The 21,899-nt window shown below is 36.2% G+C and overlaps 2 protein-coding genes across 21 annotated transcripts in view; both read left to right on the top strand.

Annotated features, from left to right (window-relative positions):
- Positions 1-21,899, top strand: part of TTR (transthyretin) — a 1,143,467-nt gene that overhangs the window by 971,245 nt on the left and 150,323 nt on the right. The window lies entirely within an intron of this gene.
- The window catches only part of DSG3 (desmoglein 3), a 30,937-nt gene continuing 30,411 nt past the window's right edge, over positions 21,374-21,899 (top strand). The window contains exon 1 of the mRNA XM_050768309.1: positions 21,374-21,587. Coding sequence (XP_050624266.1) covers positions 21,540-21,587 — 48 coding nt within the window. The 5' untranslated portion in view covers positions 21,374-21,539. The remainder of the gene's footprint in view (positions 21,588-21,899) is intronic.

Genomic DNA, 21,899 nt, shown 5'->3' with positions numbered 1-21,899 from the left:
TTTATCGCATAGGTAACTTGGTATCAACTAAGTAACTGATCTATTTTAATTTAGGAAGCTAGTGTCTTCCTCAATTTTCAGATTTTCTGAGGGGAGGGTCAAGAGACTCGAGAGGCTCTCTAAAAGGAGAAAGCAAGCCAGAGAATCTGAAAAAGTGAGCAATTCACTAGCAGAATAAGACAGAACAGGACACCTACCCTCTATTAACTCCAGCCTCTCCCAGTCTCTCTCCAAGGCATCAGCTCTTTTCTGCCCTGCATCACAGGCTACCTCCAAAAACAAAGTCCAGAGCATCAGTAGGGCACTGGGCTTCCCCGATTCCTCCCTCCACACTCTTCTCTCCCCTAAAGGGCAAAAGGAGGGGATAAAGAGAAAAGACCACAGATAATCTCCCTAGCTTAGGAATTATGGTTTCCATGGAATAAAAAGGAGTGTTCTTTCTCTGAAGATGAGGGTGTGTTCATTTCACTGCATGTTTTGGCAAAGTACTTGTCAAGCATCCTCAGCTAAGACAGAAAAACAAGTAGCTTAACAAGAAAAAAGGCTGAGAAATGAAATCTGAAGTTGAAACCACTAAGCTCCATGACAGGCAGACAGATTAGCAGTGACTACTTGAAAGAGAAAACATCCATCAATTTACCAACAAGAAAATCTGGTCAAAATAAGGAAATGCTTTCTCATGAGTTCTGAAAGTTGAAACAATTGGTGACTCTAAGGGTTGGGTGCGTGATTAATAGCAACCATACCTCCTGAATTTTCAGGGCAGGTTTGTAATTATTATCACCACTCCTCTCAGGCTTAACTTAAAATCATCCACCTGTTGTCCTCTTATGTATACATTCTTGTCACATTAAATTGAGTTTTAGAAAATACAATCACCGTAATGGACATTCATTAAATATTTGTCAATTTTGCATAACCAATCAGTCATGTATAACACCTCACAGCATAAATTGAATTAGTTCCTTTCTTTCCATGCCTGTTGGCACACCCTGATCTAAAATTATACCATTATCTCATTTATCTTTATGTCTCTAGGTCAGACTGTGTTCAGTACATCTTAGGCACTAATACCTGCCTGTAAAATGAATATTTGTTAAGTTATCCTTCTTCAGTCACTTAACATTTTTACCAAAACGATCTCTTCTATTAGCTGTAGATTATGGGAAAAATCTATCTTTTAAAAAAATAAATTATAAAAAGATGTGTTATTAACCTTTCTGGGGTAAAATATTAGATGCTTCAGCTTCTTGCAACCAAGGCTTGCAACTTTGCATGACTGGATTGAGAATTCTATTCATACTTTGGTCTAATTCTTGGATAAGTCACATAAAATCTGCTCCTATTTCTTTGCTTATTTATAAAATTAAAGAATTTGACCAAATCTGTGGTTTTCAAATTTTTAGTCACACCTCCAATTATGGATCACAAAGTCAATTTAGCATGCCTATCTAGACAAACATTTTTAATGAAATTTAATAAAATTTTTAAAAAATCTGAATACATCACACAAAGTAAGAGTAAGTATTGCCTTAAAAATTTTGTTTCGTTTCTGTACATGTGTCTGTGTGTATGTGTGTGTACTTGTTGGTGGCATAACTCTGTTTTTAACCATGAATTGTGGTTAAAAGAAATTTGAAAGCCACCAGACTAGTTCATTATAAGTTTCCTCAGGCTCTCAAATGCTTGAATTCTGTGAGTAAGTTGAGAGAGATATAGGAAGGGTTTTAGTGCTAGGAAGAGGGAAACTAGAGCAATAGACACAAGGCAGGATCCCCCGGAGCAGAACAAATGCTGTGCATGCGAGAGATACCATCAGTACACTCGATATTATTCACATCACAGGAAGTTAAGCACTGGGTAGGTCCTTTCTACAGAATACCTCCTCTGAAAAAGCACTGGGAAAGTAAGAAAGTCATTAAATCCCCAGAATGCAAGAGAAGAATTTGTAAAAATGAGTACTCAATGATCCTCACCTACTCTAGGCCCACTGTAATCGTTACTAAGGAGAGGCAGTTTATCTACATGGAAATAAGGCTGTGGTTGTAGGCGCATTACATTTCTTCACTCATTTAACTGAAGCCTAGAAAACCCCACTTTTGACTGTCTTTGCTTTGAACAACTTTTGAAATATAAAATTAGACCACATCCTGTAGATGTTGATACATGTCCCCTTTATCTACTAGCACTTTGTCATCAACACTGGCAGGCCATGGAAGGGTAGACCAGTCCCTTATCCCTCTGGGCTTCACAGTCATCACCTTCAAAAAGTGAGTTTCTTGGGCAACATAATCTCTGGGTGTTAAATTGCCCAGTTGTCACCTATTCCTGTTTAGCAAGATAATCCCTGTTGGATAAAATATCTTTCCTGAATGAGAATGACTTGAAGATTCCAGGCATTTTGTTCAAGAAGAAATCAGTGCCAAAGGATCCTCTTTGTGAGTAAAGCTGCAGGTATGCAATCCCCAGAATGTTTTATAGTCAATTGAGGTATGCAATCCCCAGAATGTTTTATAGTCAATTGAGAAAACTGGACAAAACCTCTTGGAGAGCAATGAACAATTGTTCCCTGAGGGACAACTCTTCGAAAAGGAACTCCAGAATTATTTGGGATTTTGTGTTAACCTCACCTCTTTCCCTGTGTTGTCCTTCTTGTTGGGCTGAAAGAGAAGGGGATGCTCACACCTTTGTCAGGACATCCATCCCCCTGATCGATGGATGATGATAGATAATAGATGGATCAGGGGGATGATAGATGGATCGGGGGAATGATAGATGGATCGGGGGGATAATAGATGGATCAGGAGGATGGATGCTTGAACCTGACCCCAGTAAAGGTGGGGGTCACATTTCCCCCTAACACACAGTAGTTTGCTTTTCTTCAAGCTCTTGCACAGCAGATTTGAATTAAATCTAAATTAACATGAAGCACTTTAATTAGTTGATTTTTTTAAGAGTGAGAAAAAGTTATTTGGGGACATTTACATTTTTAAGTGAAAATGCAAAACACAAAATTTTCCTCTGATAAAGAGATTGATACAAGCTTCAGATCCTCATTCTGCCCAGAGGTAATGAGAAAGAGTGAAAAGACAAAGGAGGGAAGTAATAGAAAAAAACACAGAAAGAGAAGAATCAATAGGCAGAGAGGGAAAAAAAATGAAATAGCAGGAAGGAAAAATGAGGGAACAAGAGACAGTAGAAAGCCAGGAAAGAGTAGGCTGAGTCCAGAAAGACAGGAAGAAGGGCACACCCTGAAAGGTGATTAGAAGCCAGCCCCTCCCACCCAGCCCAAGGCAGAGGAGAGGGAGAGTCCGCCTTCTAGAACACAGTCATTTCCTGGTTTGGAGTTGGGTGCACTAAGTAGCTGCCTCTTCTGATTCCTTAAGTTTCAGACACTGAAACTTGCCCATATCCTACTGTCTGAATTGATGTCACTGACCCTGATCTTAGATTTCCTCCCAGGACCGCCCCCCCACCGCTCTGTTCTTTGATGTTACCCTCAGAGGAATGATTTCTAGCTCATATTTTGCTCAGGCTTTTAATCCACTGAGTTCACTTCAGCTCAACAAATATTTATGCAGTATCTGCTATGAATAGACTAGGCACTGGGGGTACAAAGAGAATCCCACCCTTGGGGGAATCAAAGGCCAATAACAGAGATCAAATTTAAGCCAACATTTCAGTTAATATAACCTTTAAGAAAACTCTACCCGGGTGCTGTGGGCATGCAGACACAGAGCACAGGCTAGTATGCGAGCTCAGAGCCGAGTACCTGGAGAAGACGGATCCTGAGCTTAGTGCTAGGGAAGCAGCTAGGAACGGGGTGGGGGAGTCCTGTTCCAGCAGTGGTGGGGGGACCACCAGCAGTCTAGTATGTCACACACATAAAGAGCATAAAGTCATGCCAGGGAAGGACAGGAAATTAGACTGAAAATGTCATTGACCAAGCTTTGGAAAACCACGTGTCACTCAAAATAGCTGGAAGTTTATCTTACAGTATTTGGGAAGACATTGAAAACACTTAGGTAAGGGAAACACATGTTCAGGTTTGCATTTCAGATGTGTATTTTTAGTGCCTCTTTGGTGCTGGCACCGAAAAGACACATCTGAAATGCAAACCTGAACATACGTTTCCCTTACTTAAATTTCCTTTACTTAAACTTACTCTTATTATTTGTGGAGAGTAAGTTTAGATGAAAGCAGGAAATTGGGCTGGTCCAGCTTTCAGTTCTTTATTTCTCAGCCCGTCTAGACCTGTAACAGTCTGGACCTATTGGGCACCACTGAAGTCAGCTGCACAGATAAGCCGCTTTGTCTTTAGACCTTGAAGCATATTACCATGAACTAGTTTAATATCTTTAATATTTGGTGTATTTTTGCAACTGTTGAAATATTTTGGAACTTGTTTCGCAGGTTAAATAGACCGTCACTTCAGATCACTAGAATCTCCCTTGGGGTCTTCATTCCCATTTTAACCTGAATCAATTAGCAGCATTCAGACAAAAAAAAAAAAAAAAAAGCCAGGTATAGTAGCTCATGTCTGAAATCCCAGCACTTTAAGAGGCCAAGGCAGGAGGAAAGCTTGAGCCAAGGAGTTTGAGATTACCCTGGGCAACATAGCAAGACCCCATCCAACCTTATTTCAAAAAAAAAAAAAAAGAAGCAAGTGGGTCAATCATATGTTATGATGTCTTCCGATAAGATGCAATATGAAGTATTTAGGATGCATTCTGGACAAAAATATTTAATTAGAATTTGACAAATCTTTAAATATAGGAGTAAAACACAAGGGATTAGAAATCCAAGGATAGAGGAACAAGTTAAACAACATCTCAAGACCAATACAAAAGTGGAACATTTTGTTGGATAACTGCTTCGGTTTTTTTCAACCAGTTGATATTAAAAAGAATAATTAAATAAAAGGACACTGCTAAAGTTAAAGAAATTTGAGGAAAAAATTGTGTTTCTGAATCAGATCCTGATTTGGACAAACGAACTATAAAATCATGTTTTGTTTACTTGAGGAAATTTGAATATGGACTGAGTATTAGAGAAGATAAGTATTTACTAACATTAAGAAGATGAATATTTAATGAGCTCTAAAAGGTAGAGCTCATTCACGCAAAAAGCAAGTAACAAAACAGCACCTACAGTAGAATCTTACCTTGGTACAAAAAGACAAGTAAATATGAATAGAAAAGTAACTGGAAGAATTTCAATCAGGAAAGGGAACTAATATTTATTAAGTACCCTCTATGTACTTAAATGTTATGCTAAGTATTTTTTTAACATCACTTGTTTAATTATTTAATTCTCCCAAATGCTTCTTGCAAAGAAGATGCAATTTATCCCATTTTACAAACAAGACATGTACTTTAAGGTTTTAATAAAAATACTCTCTGGTGGTCAGAATTTGGTGACTTTAATTTCTTTTTGGACTGGGTGTTCTAACTTTCTGCAATGCATATTTACTATTTTTGTAATACTAAAAAGGGTTTTTTTAAATTATGAAGACACTTCTAAATAATACATGGGTCAAAGAAGAAATCTCAAGATAATTTTAAAATGTTTCAAACTAAACTTATGATATTTGTGGAATTCAGAGAAAGTAGTGATTAGAGGAAAATTTATAGCATTAAATGTATACACTAGAAAAAAGAAAAATCTAAAATCAATCATTTAAATTTCCACCTTTGGAAACTACAAAAAAAAAAAAAAAAAAGCAAATTAAGTTCAAAGTAAGCAGAAGGAAAGAAATAATAAAACTTAGAGCAGAAATCAATGAAACTGAAACCAAGGAAAACAATAGAGAAAAATCAGTGAAATCAGAAGGTGGTTCTTTGAAAAGATAAAAAAATCAATAAAATTCTAGCTAGGCTAAGTAAGAAAAAAAGAGAGATGACACAAATTACTAATATCAGAAATGAAAAAGGGACATCACTACAGATCCCATGGACATTAAATGCACAGTCAAGGAATAATATGAATGACTCTATGCCCACAAATTAGAGAGTCTAGATGAAACAAACGTATTCTTTGAAAGGCACGATCTGCCAAAACTGACACAAAAAGAAATACACTGTCCGAATAGGCCTATATCTGTTAAAGAAATTTAATAAATAATTGATAATCTTTCCAAACACAAAGCAGGCCCAGATGGGTTCACTGGTGAATTCTATCAAATATTTAAGGAATAAATTATACCAATTCTCTAAAGTCTCTATCAGAAGATAGAAGCTGAGAGAATACTTCCTAACTCAATCTATGAGGCCAGCATTCTTCTATACCAAAACTGGACAAAAATATTACCAAAAAAAAAAAAAGAAAACTACAGATCATATCTCTCATGAACATAGATACAAAAATCCTCAAAAAAAAGTAGCAAATAAAATCCATCAATTTATTTTTTAAAATATACACCACAACCACATGGGATTTATCCCAGTATGCAAAACTGGTTCAACCTTTCAAAGTCAATTAATGTAATCCATCACATCAACAAGCTAAAAAAAGAATCCAACCCTCATTCATGATTAAAAAAAAAAAAAAATCTCAGTAAACTAAAAATAGAGGGAAACTGTCTCAACTTGATAAAGAATATTTACAAAAAACCTACAGCTAACATCATACTTAGTGATAAGAAACTCCAAGATTTTCTCAGTAAGATCAGAAAAAAGGCAAGAATGTTTCCTCTCACCACTCCTTTTTAATGTCATATTGCACTAGTTAATGCAGTAAGACAAGACAATGACGTAAAAGGAATATAGATTGAGAAGAAAAAAAATAAAACTGTTCTGTCTATGTAAAGAATCTGAAGGAATCAGCCAAAAAATTTTTGAAACTAATAAGCAATTACAGGAAGATTGCAGGATACACTTAAAATAAAAAAATCAATTGCTTTCCCATATACCAATAATGAACAAGTAAAATTTGGGATTTAAAATACAATGTCACTTATATTACCATCCCCCAAAATTCAGAACTTAGGTATAAATTTAACAAAATATGTTTAAGATATATATGAGGAATACTACAAAACTTTTGAAAGAAATCAAATAAGAACTAAATAAAATGGAAAGATATTTCAGGTCCATGGATCAGAAGCCTTAATATTGTCAAGAGGTCCGTTCTTCCCAACATGTCCTATAGACTTAATTATATCCAAATCAAAATCCCAGAAAGTTATTTTGTTGATATCAACAAGCCGATTCAAAAGTTTAAGTAGAAAGGCCCAGGCACAGTGACTCACACATGTAATCCCAGCATTTTGGGAGGCTGAGGTGGGCAGATCACTTGAGGCCAGGAGTTCAAGACCAGCCTGGCCAACGTGGCAAAACTCCATCTCTACTCAAAAAAAAAAAAAAAAAAAAATTAACTGGGTGTGGTTGTGCATGCCTGTAATTGCAACTACTGGGGAGGCTAAGGCAGGAGAATTGCTAGAATCCAGGAGGCAGAGGTTACAGTGAGCTGAGATTGTGCCATTGCACTCCAGCCTGGGCAACAGAGTGAGACTACATCTCAAAAAAAAAAAAAAAAAAAAAAAAATACAAACAAACAAAATAAACTTTATGCAGAAAGGCAAAAGATTCAGAATAGCCAGAACAATTTTAGAGAAGCAAAAAGTTGGAGGACTGGCACTACCTGACTTCAGGACTTGCTATGAAACTTGAGTAATCAAGACAGTGTGATATTGGCTAAAGACTAGCCAATTAAATCAGTGCAACAGAATAGAGAGCCCAGAAATAGACCCACACAAATATAGTCAACTGATCTTTGACAAAAGAGCAAAAACGATGCAATGGAGAAATGATAGTCTTTCATCAACTAGTGCTGGAACTGGACATCAACATGCAGAGAAGTGAATCTAGACACAAATCTTGTACCTTTCACAAAACTAACTAAAATGGATCATAGAGTTAAAATGTAAAATGCAAAACTATGAAACTTCTAGAAGATAACATAGGAGAAAACCTAGATGACCTTGAATATGGCAATGACGTTTTAGTTCACAAAAGACATGACCCATAAAGGAAATAATTGGTAAGCTAGATTTCATTAAAATTAAAAATGTCTGCTCTGCGAAGACAATGTCAAGAGAATGAGAAGATAAACCACAGACTGGAAGAAAATATTTGTAAAAGACAAATCTTGATAGAAGACTGTTATCTAAAATATAGAAATAACCCTTAAAATTTAGCAGTAAGAAAACAAACAACTTGATTTAAAAATCAGCCAAAGACCTTAATAGACAGCTCATCAAAGAAGATACATAAATAGCAAATAGATATGCTTCACATGATATATCATCAGGGAAATGCAAATTAAAACAACAATGAGGTAATACTACATATCAATTAAAATAGTCAAAATGCTGACAACACCAAGTGCTGTCAAAGATGTGGAACAACCGAAACTCTCATTCATTTCTGATGCGAATGTAAAATGGTACAACTTCTTTGGAAGACAATTGGCAGTTTCTTTAAAAACTAAACATACTGTTACCATATGATCCAACAGTCACACCCCTTAGTGTCTACTCAAAGAAGCTGAAAATTTATGTCCACATGAAAACCAGCACATAGATGTTTATGGCAGTTTAATTCATAATTGCCAAAACAACTGAGAAGCAACCAAAATATTCTTCAGTAGGTGAATGATAAATTAACTGGTACAGACAGACAATGGAATATTATTTATCACTAAAAAGAAGTGCACTATCAAGCCGTAAAAAGACATCTAAGCACTATAAACGCATATTACTAAGTGAAAGAAGCCCACTCTGAAAAGGCTACATTCTGTATGATTCTAACTATGTGGCATTATGGAAAAGACAAAACTCCGGAGACAGTAAAGATCAGTGACTGCTAGGGGTTGGGGAGGGAGAGGAATAAATTGGCAGAGCACAGAGCACTTTTAGGGCAGTGAAAATACTCTGTATGATACTATAATGGTGCATACATGTCATTACACTTTTGTCCAAATCCACCAAATGTATAATACGAAGTGTTCCCTAATGGAAACAATGGACTACGGTGATTGTGATGTGTCTGTGTAGATTCATTACTGTTACAAATATGCCATTCTGGTGGGGGATGTTGATCATCAGGGAGGCTATGGGGGGTAGGGAGTATAGGGGAAATCTTCTGTGCCTTCCTCTCATTTTCACTGTGAATCTAAATACTTCTCTTAAAAATTTGTCTTTAAATTTTTTTTGAAAAAAAAAACAAGTAACTCATGACTAAATATTAAGATATTGTAATTCCTTGATTTTTTAAATATAACTTCAAAGATAAAGATTAAAACAGTTTAAGAAGAGAATGAACACAAAATACACAAGTACAGTATTTTTCAACTTTTATAAACCCACAACCCCTTTTGATAAACATACAAATCTGTAATTATTTGAAATTCTAATAAATACCATGATTTTTAAAAACCAAAGTCATAGCCGATAAGACTGCTTTGTTTTCAGTCTGCAAATAAGGGGACATGAAGACTAAAAACGCACTCTCTACCAAATTATGAAATGTTCTCTTATGTAGTTATGCCTTTCCTTTCAGAGTCATTGGCGTTGTGGGAAAAGCATGAACTTTGAAGTCAGACAGGTCTGGTTCAAATATTCAGCTACACCACTTACCAGTATGGTGATTTTGAATAAATTACTGGGTTCACCATTTCTGAGTGTTTGTTACCTTGTCTATAAAAAGAGTTAATAATCTATTCTTTACAGGGTGTTTGAGAAATTAAAGAATTAAATAAATAATATTTTAAAAAATACTTAGTACCACAATTAAGTATATAAAGGGTATTCAGTAAACATCATCTCCCTTGCTCACTTGAAATAAAAGTGTATTTGGGTGTTCAATGATCTTTAGATTATAGCCTCAAGGGGATTATGGGGACCCTGGCTTCTAGCTTTTATTTGACCAGCTCTATCTGGAGCACAGCTAAGGATCACAATTCAATTCCCTTCATCTCTATTCCCACATCCAATGATTCATCCTTCCACTTATTTACTCAACAAGTGGCTGTTGAGAGCCAAGTAGTGGACCAGGTGAGAAGTGGCCAATGAGAGACCTGACCCCTGCCCTCTGAGAGCTTACAGGCTAGTTCCTCCAAAGGAGATCTACTCTTTTGGGCTGCATGCTTTTTCCTGAATTGCTTGCATGAATTCAGGATTGCTTTGATTTATGATCCAGCCACACATCTGAAGCCACTGCCTGGAGACCCCACTTCCTATCGTGGTTAGCCTCTTGAATTAGACCCATTGGAGAGAGATGCTGGCTCACAGCTGACAAGACTCTCCCAGATCATTGCCTTGGGCTTGGTGATGAGGATAACTAGCCTCTATGCTCACCAGCTGGGAGCTACCCACCTGCTATGGGCCAGAGTTTCCAATGGTACAGCTGGGATCACTTTTTTAAACTTTTTGTGCTCCTAGAAATTGCTAGTGAATCACAGTGCCCCTAGTAATGTCACTTTTTTATTGACACCCATTGCCAGGACAGCAATTCTCTCCCTCTGTCTTCAGCAGTAAGAATGTTATTTCCAAAGTAGTGAACGATGCTCTTTGGGGATTTCATTTCAAACTGCTAGTAAAAATAAGGTTCTTCCCTATTTTTTCCCCTGTCTCTTTTAATTCAAGTGCACATCTCTGTCAGTCATGTGAAAAATAAATGAACACAGTTGATCACTCTGTCAATACCTTCAGCAGCACAAGCAGAACTGACGCATGTGTTTTCAGACCACATTGTTCTTATTTAGCGCAAAACACATGACTCAGAGAAATCCAACGGCAGAGTATTTTTATGCTATTTTTGTTACTAGACAAAGCTCTAAAATAATAATTACACATGTATATATATAAAACTTTTTCTAAATAGTTTTAAACATCAAATAGTAAAGTTCATCTTTTTCGAGATAGTTTTAAACATGAAATACTAAACATTCTTTTATCTTAATAGTTAATACTTTGAAAGGAAATATATTAAACATATCAATGACATTATTTTTAATTTTAATGTTTCAAATATGTATTTAATTTGACAAAGATGAATAAGTGTGGTGTTAGGATACGTATTCCAGAGTTCTCAGTGAAATCTTTTTCCACTTCCTTTATCGCTTAGCTACCTCTCCCCTCAGTTAAACACATCATAGTAGTGTTTTCTTGCATAAAAAACCCACTCTAATAGCCTTTCTTGATCCTTCACAGTTTTTTCTATGTTCAAATAATCATTTACAGTCATATACAATACACACACACACACACACACAATACTACATTCACTATTCTACATCTTGCTCTTCTCACTCAAAAACACCCTGTACGTATACCTCTAAGTCACCTGGTATATCTCTAATTAATTATTTTTATTACGTGCAAAATATTATACTTTATGTATTCTATGTATCTATTCCTAGCATAATGACATATCTGTTAAATGTTAGGGAACCAACATATTAGATGCAAATGAGAAACAAGATATAGAAAAGAGATAAAATATATATATATATATATATATATATATATAAGCTTTATAATTTGTAACACAATAGATGTGGGTGATATGGTTGAGATGGGCAGTCACAGTGAGCATCCTAATACTCATCTCAGAATTGAATTTTCTCACCCAGTCACAGACAAACCCCACAACCATGGCAGAAAGATGGAGGGTGCCTCTTTGAGCTTATAGCTAGCATAAGCACAAGATGCGTCTTGTCAACAGGCTGGCTTCAAAAGAGAGAAAACTCTAGATGAGGATTCATGGGGTCAAGAACAATGGGCTGAACCAAGCAAGTTTAGTTTCTTCTCCCAAGCTCATCAACCAGATGATTTCTTCCTACATCCAAAAACAGGCGCAAAGTAGAGATGGGGAGCAAGGTTAGATTTCCTGTAGCTGAAACCTCCCACATAGAAATGTGCGTTCAGAAACAATAATTATATCTAACAGTTGCTTTTTGAATAATAGTATCCTTATAGTAAATTTTGATATCTGGTAAGACAAAACCCTTCAATATTCTTCATAATTATTCTTTTATTAGCTTTTAGGTACATATTTTCTTTCACATAGACTTTCAGATTTTTTTCATTCTCTCCCACCTCTATTCCCCACTTATACTATGGGTCAAGTCTGAGAATTGCATTAAGCATTTTTTTAGGGATTGATATTTTATAATAGTAATTATTTTCATCCAGAAATCTAATAATGTCTATTTTCTTTGATCCTATTTTATGTCCTTTATTAATATTCTTCTGTGGATTCTTAGGAAAGTAACTTGCAAGAATTTTACAATTTTTAACTGAGATTGTGAATAGATTCTTTTTTTCGATTCACTCTCTAGATCCTTATTACTAGGATAAAGAAAAGTTATTCATTTATATATTTATTCTATAAAAATTTACTTTAAAATTTCTAAGAAAAGTACTAAGTGCACATGTGTAATAATAAATTTGAAAACATTGGGAGATATAATTTCCTACAAAATGTAAATTATCAAAATATAGCCCCCAAAAAGGAAAACCTTAATGGATCAACTGAATATTGAGGAGCAGCCTAGCGCAGCAGCTCATACCTGTAATCCCAGCACTTTGTGAGGTCAAGATAGGTGGATAGCCTGAGCCCAGGAGTTCAAGGCCAGCCTGGGCAACATGCCAAAACGCCATCTTTACTTAAAAAAAAAAAAAAAAAAAAAATATATATATATATATATATATATATATATATATATACACACACACACACACACACACACACACAAAAATACAAAAAATTAGCCAGGTGTAGTGGCGTGCACCTGTACTTTCAGCTACTTGAGAGGATAAGGTGGGTGGATCACCTGAGCCCGGAAAGTCTAGGCTGCAGTGAGCCATGATCATGCCACTGCACTCCAGCCTGGGCAACAGGAGTGAGACCCTGTCTCAAAAAACAATAATAAATAAAGAATATTGAGGAGCTTCAGTATAGCAACATTTAGTAACTGGAGATAAAATTTCACAAGCTCAAAGCACTGCCCTCAAATGAAAGCAGACCAACCCAATTTAGCAGAAATTGCATCACTTCAGAGTCTAAAGAAATAAAGAGGTGTTCTGACAATCTGTCCATCCTGACTTCACACTGAAGACTGACATTAAGCCACCATGTTGCACAAGTTGAGCAACAAACATCCATAAAATTGGCCTGGTGTCTAATGCATCAAAAAGGAAGCCTAAACTGACTCATGGTCATGCTGTGCTAATGAAGAAGAGCAGAGGTGGAGTTTTCTCTACCTTTAATCTCTTTTAGGCGTACCTTCCAGAAGAAAGGCCAGATATGTTGCAGCTGTGCCAGTCTCAGATCAAAAACATCAATTTATGCTGCAAAAATTGTGCTTTGAGAAGCACACCTAGAATTCAGACTGAATGAATCCATGGGAATCTTAAGAAGTTTCAGTAAAGAAATTGAAATGATGTTAAATGTTAATACGAAACAATAAAGAAAAAACTATAGGCTAATAACGCATTTTTCTGTAAGGCAGATTTTTTTTAACTTAAGTAGATAGTTTATTTGAGTTAAACTAGAGGACTGCAACCCAGGAGCATAGATATAAATTCAAGTTGCCCTCAGTATATACTCCAGTTAGCAACAAGTGGATTTGTAAAGGCAAAAAATGGGGACCAGGAATAGGCTGATACAAAGTTGTTTGTCAGAAATTCTCACTGGTTTAAAGAAATAATATTACAAATAATATTATTATAATATTACAAATAATATTATAATATTATAAATAATATTATAATAATATTATAAATAATATTATAATAATATAAATAATATTATAATAATATTATAAATAATATTATAATAATATAATAATATTATAAGTAATATAATAATATTAATATTACAAATAATATTATATTATAAATAATATTAAAATATAAATAATATTATAATAATATTATAATAATATTATAAATAATATAAATGATATTGATTCACGATTGGCTATACATTGTTAAGCTATAGGATAAGCTTGTCCAACTTGCAGCCCGTGGGCCACATGTGGCCCAAGACAGCTCTGAATGCGGCCCAACACAAATTTGTAAACTTTCTTAAAACATCATGAGATTTTTTTTTTTTTGGTTCATTAGCTATCATTAGTATTAGTGTATTTTACATGTAGCCCAAGACAATACTTCTTCCAATGTGACCCAGGAAAGCCAAAAGATTAGACACCCCTCCTGTAGGTTACAGGTTATGGTGTCCAGTGCGGCATTATTAAGTTAATTTACAGCTGCCTGTGGCAATAGCAAGGAGTTTCAGGAGATGAATACATAGCTCAAAGGGGAGAGTAGGGCGTGACTGCAGTCTCATTTTAATGTATAAGACAGATTTATTAACAATTCAGGTAAGTAATAGATTCTAATCTACTTCTTAACGTCAGTGAATAGAATATTGTGTTTATTCAAAGGAAAGTCAGTTAAACATGTCCAAAACTGCAGAGAAAATAGTCGTGCGTGTAAACTAAAAGTTTGGTGCTTTCCTAAGCACTACAGATCCACTTGAGATGAACGCGTTATTCTGTCACCTGAAAAATGCAGCCAAAAAATAAATAAATAAGACACTTGAAATGGCTGTTCTCTCTGAAATTAATCTTTTCAGGAGGTTTTGTAGTTCCTTCTTAAAACACCAACACTGAAACACAGAGTACAATAAGTTGTGCAAGTTTTACAGGTTTGACAAACGAACCTGGAACTCACTAATCATAAAAGTATCAGTCTGTGATGCCCCACTAGGTAAAAAGCCGGTAATACATGAGTCTTTGGTAGAAAAATGCGCTGACTCTGAAGAATAAACAATGACAGGCTCCTCTTTTAGAAGCATTTCCCTTCCTCATCATGATAGAGCTAGTGGTTGTCATCTGCAGTCATTCCTGAAATCCTGGAGGTCATTTCTCCTTAACGTTCCATGCTGTTTTCAGACTCCATTCTTCTACAGACAGGCATCCGCGGCATGGCAAGAAACACAGATGCTGCTTCATACATTTCCATTAGCAGGCAGGACTCCAGGCTGTGGTTTCAGAAGCTGGTGGAGCTGTCTACATGTTATTCCTTCCCATGGGTGGAGATCTAAATTAAAACACTCATAAAAAAGAAAATCTCCCTCCTCAGAAATTACCAACAATAAGACCGATACAATTTGATTACTAGAAAAACAGAAGCCAACTCTCCCACGTTACTTAAAAATACTTGAGGACTTCTGAGGATTGTGCTCTTTATCATCAAAAGGAAGATGTAAAATATACAAATGAAGGGGACGTAGCAGAACCAAAGAGTGTAGTAAATTAATATTTGACTTTGCATAGTTGGTTCTCATCTTTTCATATCATATCATCCTATCACCTGACATGATGGAAGAGTTAGGACAACGTTAGGTTCAGGAGGGATGCCAGGTCCCCTGGGTCTAACCAAGATCCAGAACTTTCTAAGTTCTCAATCTGGTGTCTTAAGTTGATATACTATTGAAATACTTTACCTTATTTTAATTTCTTATGTTGTAATAAATTATTAGAATATTTAAATAACATTTAAATTTCTAAATAGAGCTAAAATATGTTTTTTCATGAGTGCTATTTTTCTCATAAAAGAAGCAGAAAAGATTTACCAATAACAAACTTTATGAGAAGGAGACAGACAAGGAGGAGGGACAGGCATTCTCTTACATTGTCGGTGGGAACATAAATTGGTATAGTCATACTGATGACAATCTATGAAAAATTTGGACTATATGTGCCTTTTGATCCAACAGATATATTTGCACAGATTTTTAAAAGGTAATTTCATTTATTCACTCTGCAAACTGTTGAGAATATTCTAGTCAAAGGAATAGATGTGATTCCTCCCCAGTCAAGCTCACAGTTGAGTGGTGGAGAAGGGCAATACAAGCAACCCAACTAAGAAATAAATTCTGCTGTGTATACTAAGCACTACACAGGAAACAGACTGGGATAAATGATTTTTAAAAATAGGGATGAGGGTGCTCAAGTGTTGGGAATAAAGACATCTCTGAGAAGGTCTCATTAGCTACCACTTAATGATGGGGAGGTTCTGCGTGAAGACTTGAGGCAGAAAGAGCTTAGGGCTTTGGAAGAATTAAACGTGTGCCTATGAGAGAAAGGGAGTGGGCGATGTGCCTGGAGAGGATAATGGGGAATGGGTCAGGCAGTTCCTTATACGACATGACAAGCAGTTTCTATTCTGTTCCAAGCACACTGGAAGCCGTGATCTTTTTAGAAATAGCACTCAGTGTGCTAAGTGAGGGACAAACTGGACAAGAGATGAGAAAAAAGCAAAAGTTCAGTTAAAAGCCCACTGCCCAGGCTACATGAGAGATGTTAAAAATTTAGCTAATGAGGAAGCTCAGAGAAGAGAACTAAAGTGGATTCAAAATACATTTACAAGTAAATCAAAACTTGTCAGTTGTACCTCTGACAAATAAGAATGAGGAAGAGATTTTCCTAAAAGAAACATTTTCTTAAAGTGAGCATTAGGTTAATTTGGAAAACTCCTTCGTCACACTTTTTACGACCTTACAAATATACTCCCACAAATAAGCAATTACCTGACCAGACTAATTCAGAGCAAAAAGAGGTTGACTCTGGTCCACAACATAAGTAAAACATTTAGAAAGTTATGTTCATCCACATTTACCCTTCTGAAGTCTGAGTTTAAATCAGTATATGATAAAAATTTTGCAAATCTTTTTACAGAAGTAATTCCAGGGATCAGAGAAGCATGGTGAACCATGTTACACACCATCTAAAAGGAAATTGGGTCAACAGCTCCTTTTACTAATTATTCAAGTACAGACTGTTCTCTACAGATGCACATTATTGTATTTTGTTTCATTTCTGGATATTTTCATATGATGATCCTAAATGGAAGAGTTGTATGATTTCGATTACTTTGAATAACAAAAAGTGATGATAGATCGTTATTTTTGCAAGCCATTTCAAGATGTATGTGTAACTTTGGGTTGTTTTGTTTTGTTTTGTTTTTTGAAACAGAGTCTCGCTCTGTCATCCAGGCTGGAGTGCAGTGGCGCATTCTCGGTTCACTGCAACCTCCGCCTCCAGGGTTCAAGAGATTCTCCTGCCTCAGCCTCCCAAGATTACCCTCCTGGGATTACAGGCTCAAACCACCATGCCCAGCTAATTTTTTGTATTTTTAGTAGAGATGGGGTTTCACCATGTTGGCCAGGCTGGTCTCAAACTCCTGACCTCAGGCAATCCACCCGCCTCAGACTCCCAAAGTGCCAGGATTACAGGCATGAGCCACCATGCCCGGCCCAAGATGTATATATAATTTTGTTAATGCATGATTTGTGAAACTATGATCTCAATTCATGAATTTCTGGATATTCAAGAATAATTAAATATCAAAAAGTAGTAACGTCTGAGATATAAGATATATTACATGCTTCCCATCAAAACAAACTAAAGCCAGTGAAGGCTTGCCAGTGAAAGCAAAGTTAATTAACATTCTCTACTTAATAGACAATAAAAGTTCTGTAGATAATGAGCTCTAGAAACATCATGGAAACCTCTGAAGACACTGCTCATTGGAATAAATATTCATTCTTATTGCTTCACTCCTTATGTGACAACATGACATGGTACAATTTCCGCCAAAGAGAGGAATGGTTTCTTTAGCTATTTCAACCGGTGATGTGTTGTACCCACTTTTCAACTCATATATTTTCAACAAGGCACATTAATTGAAGCACAATCTACACACAAAATGAAGATCCCTTTTAGTGATTATGATAGTGTTATAATTCTTATCTTTATTTCAACCTCTTGAGTAAGATCCAGTTTCAGGTTGGGCTTAGGTTTCCAAAGACATTATCCAAAGAGTAATAACATAACCACTCACCAGAAAACACGGGAAAATTTTTCCTTCTTCCCTTCTTTTCCAAACATAAATGAGAAGAAAAGAGAAAGAACTGCTAAGTCCAGAGGTTCTACCCAAATGCACGTCCCAGCAGGACTAACCTGCAGATTACCTTCCTAACACCATGTAAATGTGGCCCCAGTACAAGGGTGCTTTATAACCATACGGAGGTCCCCAGTCTTCCAAAGGAAAGGGAGTGTTGGCTTAACGCAGTGCTGTCAAGGGCACTTGGAAAGATGAGAGATCCCCAAATGCCTATGGACAGCAAGATGAGATTTGTCATTGCGTTCTACAGTCCTCCTCTACAGGGACGAGAAATGGAATCAGCCTGCATCAGACCAATGTGCCATATGACACTCCTATCAAGGCTGCGTTTGCTCTTAATATACTACCTGACCAAAAATCCTTAGATGGCATTTCAAAATACAAAAGTGAATTGCCAGTGAAATCCTTAACCTGTGTTCAGGTAAGCTAACAGTGGAATGATCATTACCATTTTTAAGCACTAATTAATTAAAATTGTTAACAAACTGGAGTTTTAGAAAATGCAAATCATAACAAAGTGAATCATATCTAGAATTTAGCCCACAATGCAACTTAATAGGTATGCTTACAAATATAATTCACTGGTTATCATTTTTTAAAATCTCCTTTGCCTTCATCACAATAACACTCTGAAGAGTTGCAATATATTAAATGATGGGGAAGAAAAAATCTAAAAGCATATTGTTTGTCTCTTCTTCCCTGCCTCGAAGTTTAGAATGCTATTATTCATAAAGACCAGCTTTGTTCACATTATTTTTCAAATAACTTTCTTTTTTAATTATTAAAAAAGTATTCTCATTAAAAAAACAAAATCAGAAAATATAATATATAAAGATGCAATGAAGAAAAAATAAAAATACATCTATAATCCCCTCATTCAAAAAATAAGTTCTAGTATATTATGGGGTTTGTCCATGCTTATATATGTCCTCACATTTTATTATAAGAAAAAAGCACCCATATACATCCACATAAACCCAAAATCTCACCACTGTTAAACAAATTCAAACACTAAATTCAGAAAGGTAACCAACATTTTGGTCACTGAATTCCGCATTATATAAATCACTGACAAATTCAATAGTACTCAGCTCAGATTTTATCACATTTATTTGTTAACTAGTCTAGTCACAGAGAAATCGCCTCCTCACTCAGAAAAGACCTTGTCCTGTGTCTCAGTTTTCTCATGTTGGAAAGGATTCAGTAGTAGTTCACTTTTTGATCTTAGTCAAAAAGTGCATAAAATATGATATATAGAATTTAGCGGGAACTCTACAAAGAACACCAAATCTGGTCTTTTGAAATTTTCCTTCCTAGTGGAAGCAGATTTTAAGGGTTCCCTAATTATTTCTCTGTTAGCATCAACACTCATCAGATTTGTCACAAATACCATTTAAGATATATGGTATCACTCAGGGATGAGCAATTTTTCTTTTTTTCTGTAAAGAACAAGAAAATATTTTTGACTTTGTGGCCGTACAGTCTCTGTCCATATCAACTCTGTTGTTACAACACAAAAGCAGCCATTCACAATGCATGAACAAATGGGCATGGCTGTGTTCCAATAAAACTTTATTTACAAAGGCTTTATTTCAAAAACAAGACTTTTCTGGAAATGAAGGGTGGTAACGGTCGTGGTTGCACAACGATGTGAATGTATTTAGTACCACTGATTTGTACACTTGAAAATAGTTGAAATGATAGATTTTATGTTATGTATATTTTACCACAATTTAAAAAGTAACAAAAACAAAATTTTGCTCACGAGATATTTTTTCTAACTCCTAGACTACACAATCCTTTCTGCTTAAAATACTCTGTGATTGGTTGGGTGCAGTGACTCACTCCTGTAATCCCAGAACTTTGGGAGGCCGAGGCGGGTGGATCGCCTGAGGTCGGGAGTTAGAGACCATCCTGGTCAACATGGCTAAACCCCGTCTCTACTAAAAGTACAAAAATTAGTCGTGCGTGGTGGCGCGTGCCTGTAATCCCAGCTACTCAGGACGCTGAGGCAGGAGAGTCACTTGAACCCGGGAGGCGGAGGTTGCAGTGAGCCGAGGTCGTGCCATTGCACTCTAGCTTGGGCAACAGCGCTAGACTCCATCAGAAGAAAAGAAAGAAAGACGAGCAAAGAAAGAAAGAAGAAAGAGAGAGAGAGAAAGGGGAGGAAAGGAAGGGGAGGGAGGGAGAGAGGGAAGGAAGGAAGGGAGAGAGGGAGGGAGGGAGAGAGGGAGGGACGGAGGGAGGGAAGAAGGAAGGAAGGAAGGAAGGAAGGAAGGAAGGAAGGAAGGAAGGAAGGAAGGAAGGAAGGAAGGAAGGAAGGAAGGAAGGAAGGAAATTCCTTTGTCTGTACTACTCGGGAGACTGAGGCAGGAGAATTGCTTGAACCCGAGAGGCAGAGGTTGCAGTGAGCCGAGATCGCACCACCGCTCTGCAGTCTGGACGACAGACCAAGACCCCAATTCAAAAAAAGCAAAAAACAAAAACACTCTGTGATTAAGTGGTTTCTAAAACCTGATGTGTAATATTTCAAAGATAAAATTGCTCTTCCACCAAACCTTTCTTTCAGTATTTCTGAAACTGTAAAAAGTACTTTAAATTCTAATGTTATAAGCAAAGTAGCTAAAATGGGGCTGGTAATTTTTCCCCTCTGCTTTATCTTGAGTTAGAGTCGAAATATTTAAGCACCTCCGACTATGTAACAGCAAGCAGGTTCACCACACTGGGGAAAATGTCTTGAGTAATGAAAAGAGCACCAAGATAATCTACCTTATTAGGCAATCTAGGCTTTTTTGAAAGTTATAAATGAAAATAAATACAGCATAAAAGATGTCATTTGAATATTAGTGGAGTAATTTTGCAATGCATTATTTATATATTTCAAATATCCAAAGCACCATACAACTGTTCAACTTTATTTCTTTTTTTTTTTTTAATTCAAAGCCTACATTCGTAGTTGCTTAATGGGATGTTTTTCTTTTCTTCATATTTTTAGTGCCTTTCAATAAAATATATCATTTCTTAACATCTACATTTTGCTTAACTTTAGATCTACCCACACATACTCAGGCTGAAAATAAATGCTCTTTTACAAGTTAGATTTTGGGGGATTTTGTATGTTTTGCTTTGCTTTTCGGTTTTCATTGTAACCATAGTCAACTAGATTCAGCCATAAGACATCAACACTGACAAAGTGTAGTCCGGACTAGCTTTTGCACTTCCACATCATGATTAATTTACTATTCATCTGGTACCTTCCTATTAAACTTTGTCTTTAGCCTGTGAACTTTTCTTTCAGCTTCCAACAAAGGATTTCATTGCTTTAGGAATTGAGGTGTGGCTAAGTTTTTACCTGGGAGCAAAGGTGATGCAAGCGTTTCTGGTGAGACCTACCCTTGGTTTAGGGTGGGGAGGGACCGCATAACAGACCATCTGTAGACTCCTTCGGAAGGCAGCAGAGACGAGACGCCACGGAGGGCTTTTCTTAGCCATCATCTGCAGACGGCTGGCAGGATAGAAGCAGCGGCTCACTTGGACTTGTTCACCAGGGAAATCAGAGACAATGATGGGGCTCTTGCCCACAACCACAGGGGCTCTGGCCATCTTCATGGTAAGTCCTGTATTTTCCTAATAATCACAAACTTCCCTGCTTCATCTCTTGTTAAAGAATATTATATTTGATTGCTCAATCTTTATTATAAGTTCTAAAAGGAGTGCAGTGCAAATCCACACTTTAAAATGAAATTGTGAAGATTACCAATTTCCTTCTTTTGTTGTTTTCTGTCTATGTTGTATTTTACATAGAAAAATAAACCAGAAAGAAATGAGTTTTAAAAACCGTTTGGAATTTCTTTTTAGTTAATGAATTAAGTAATCTTAATCACAGGTTATATTTTCCACAACATTTTCACTTTCTTTAAAG

This window comes from Macaca thibetana, chromosome 18 (genome assembly GCF_024542745.1).
Source record: "Macaca thibetana thibetana isolate TM-01 chromosome 18, ASM2454274v1, whole genome shotgun sequence".
Classification (NCBI taxonomy): domain Eukaryota; kingdom Metazoa; phylum Chordata; class Mammalia; order Primates; family Cercopithecidae; genus Macaca; species Macaca thibetana.
Note: the sequence above shows the minus strand (reverse complement) of the source record. Positions and strands in the feature narration are given on the sequence as shown.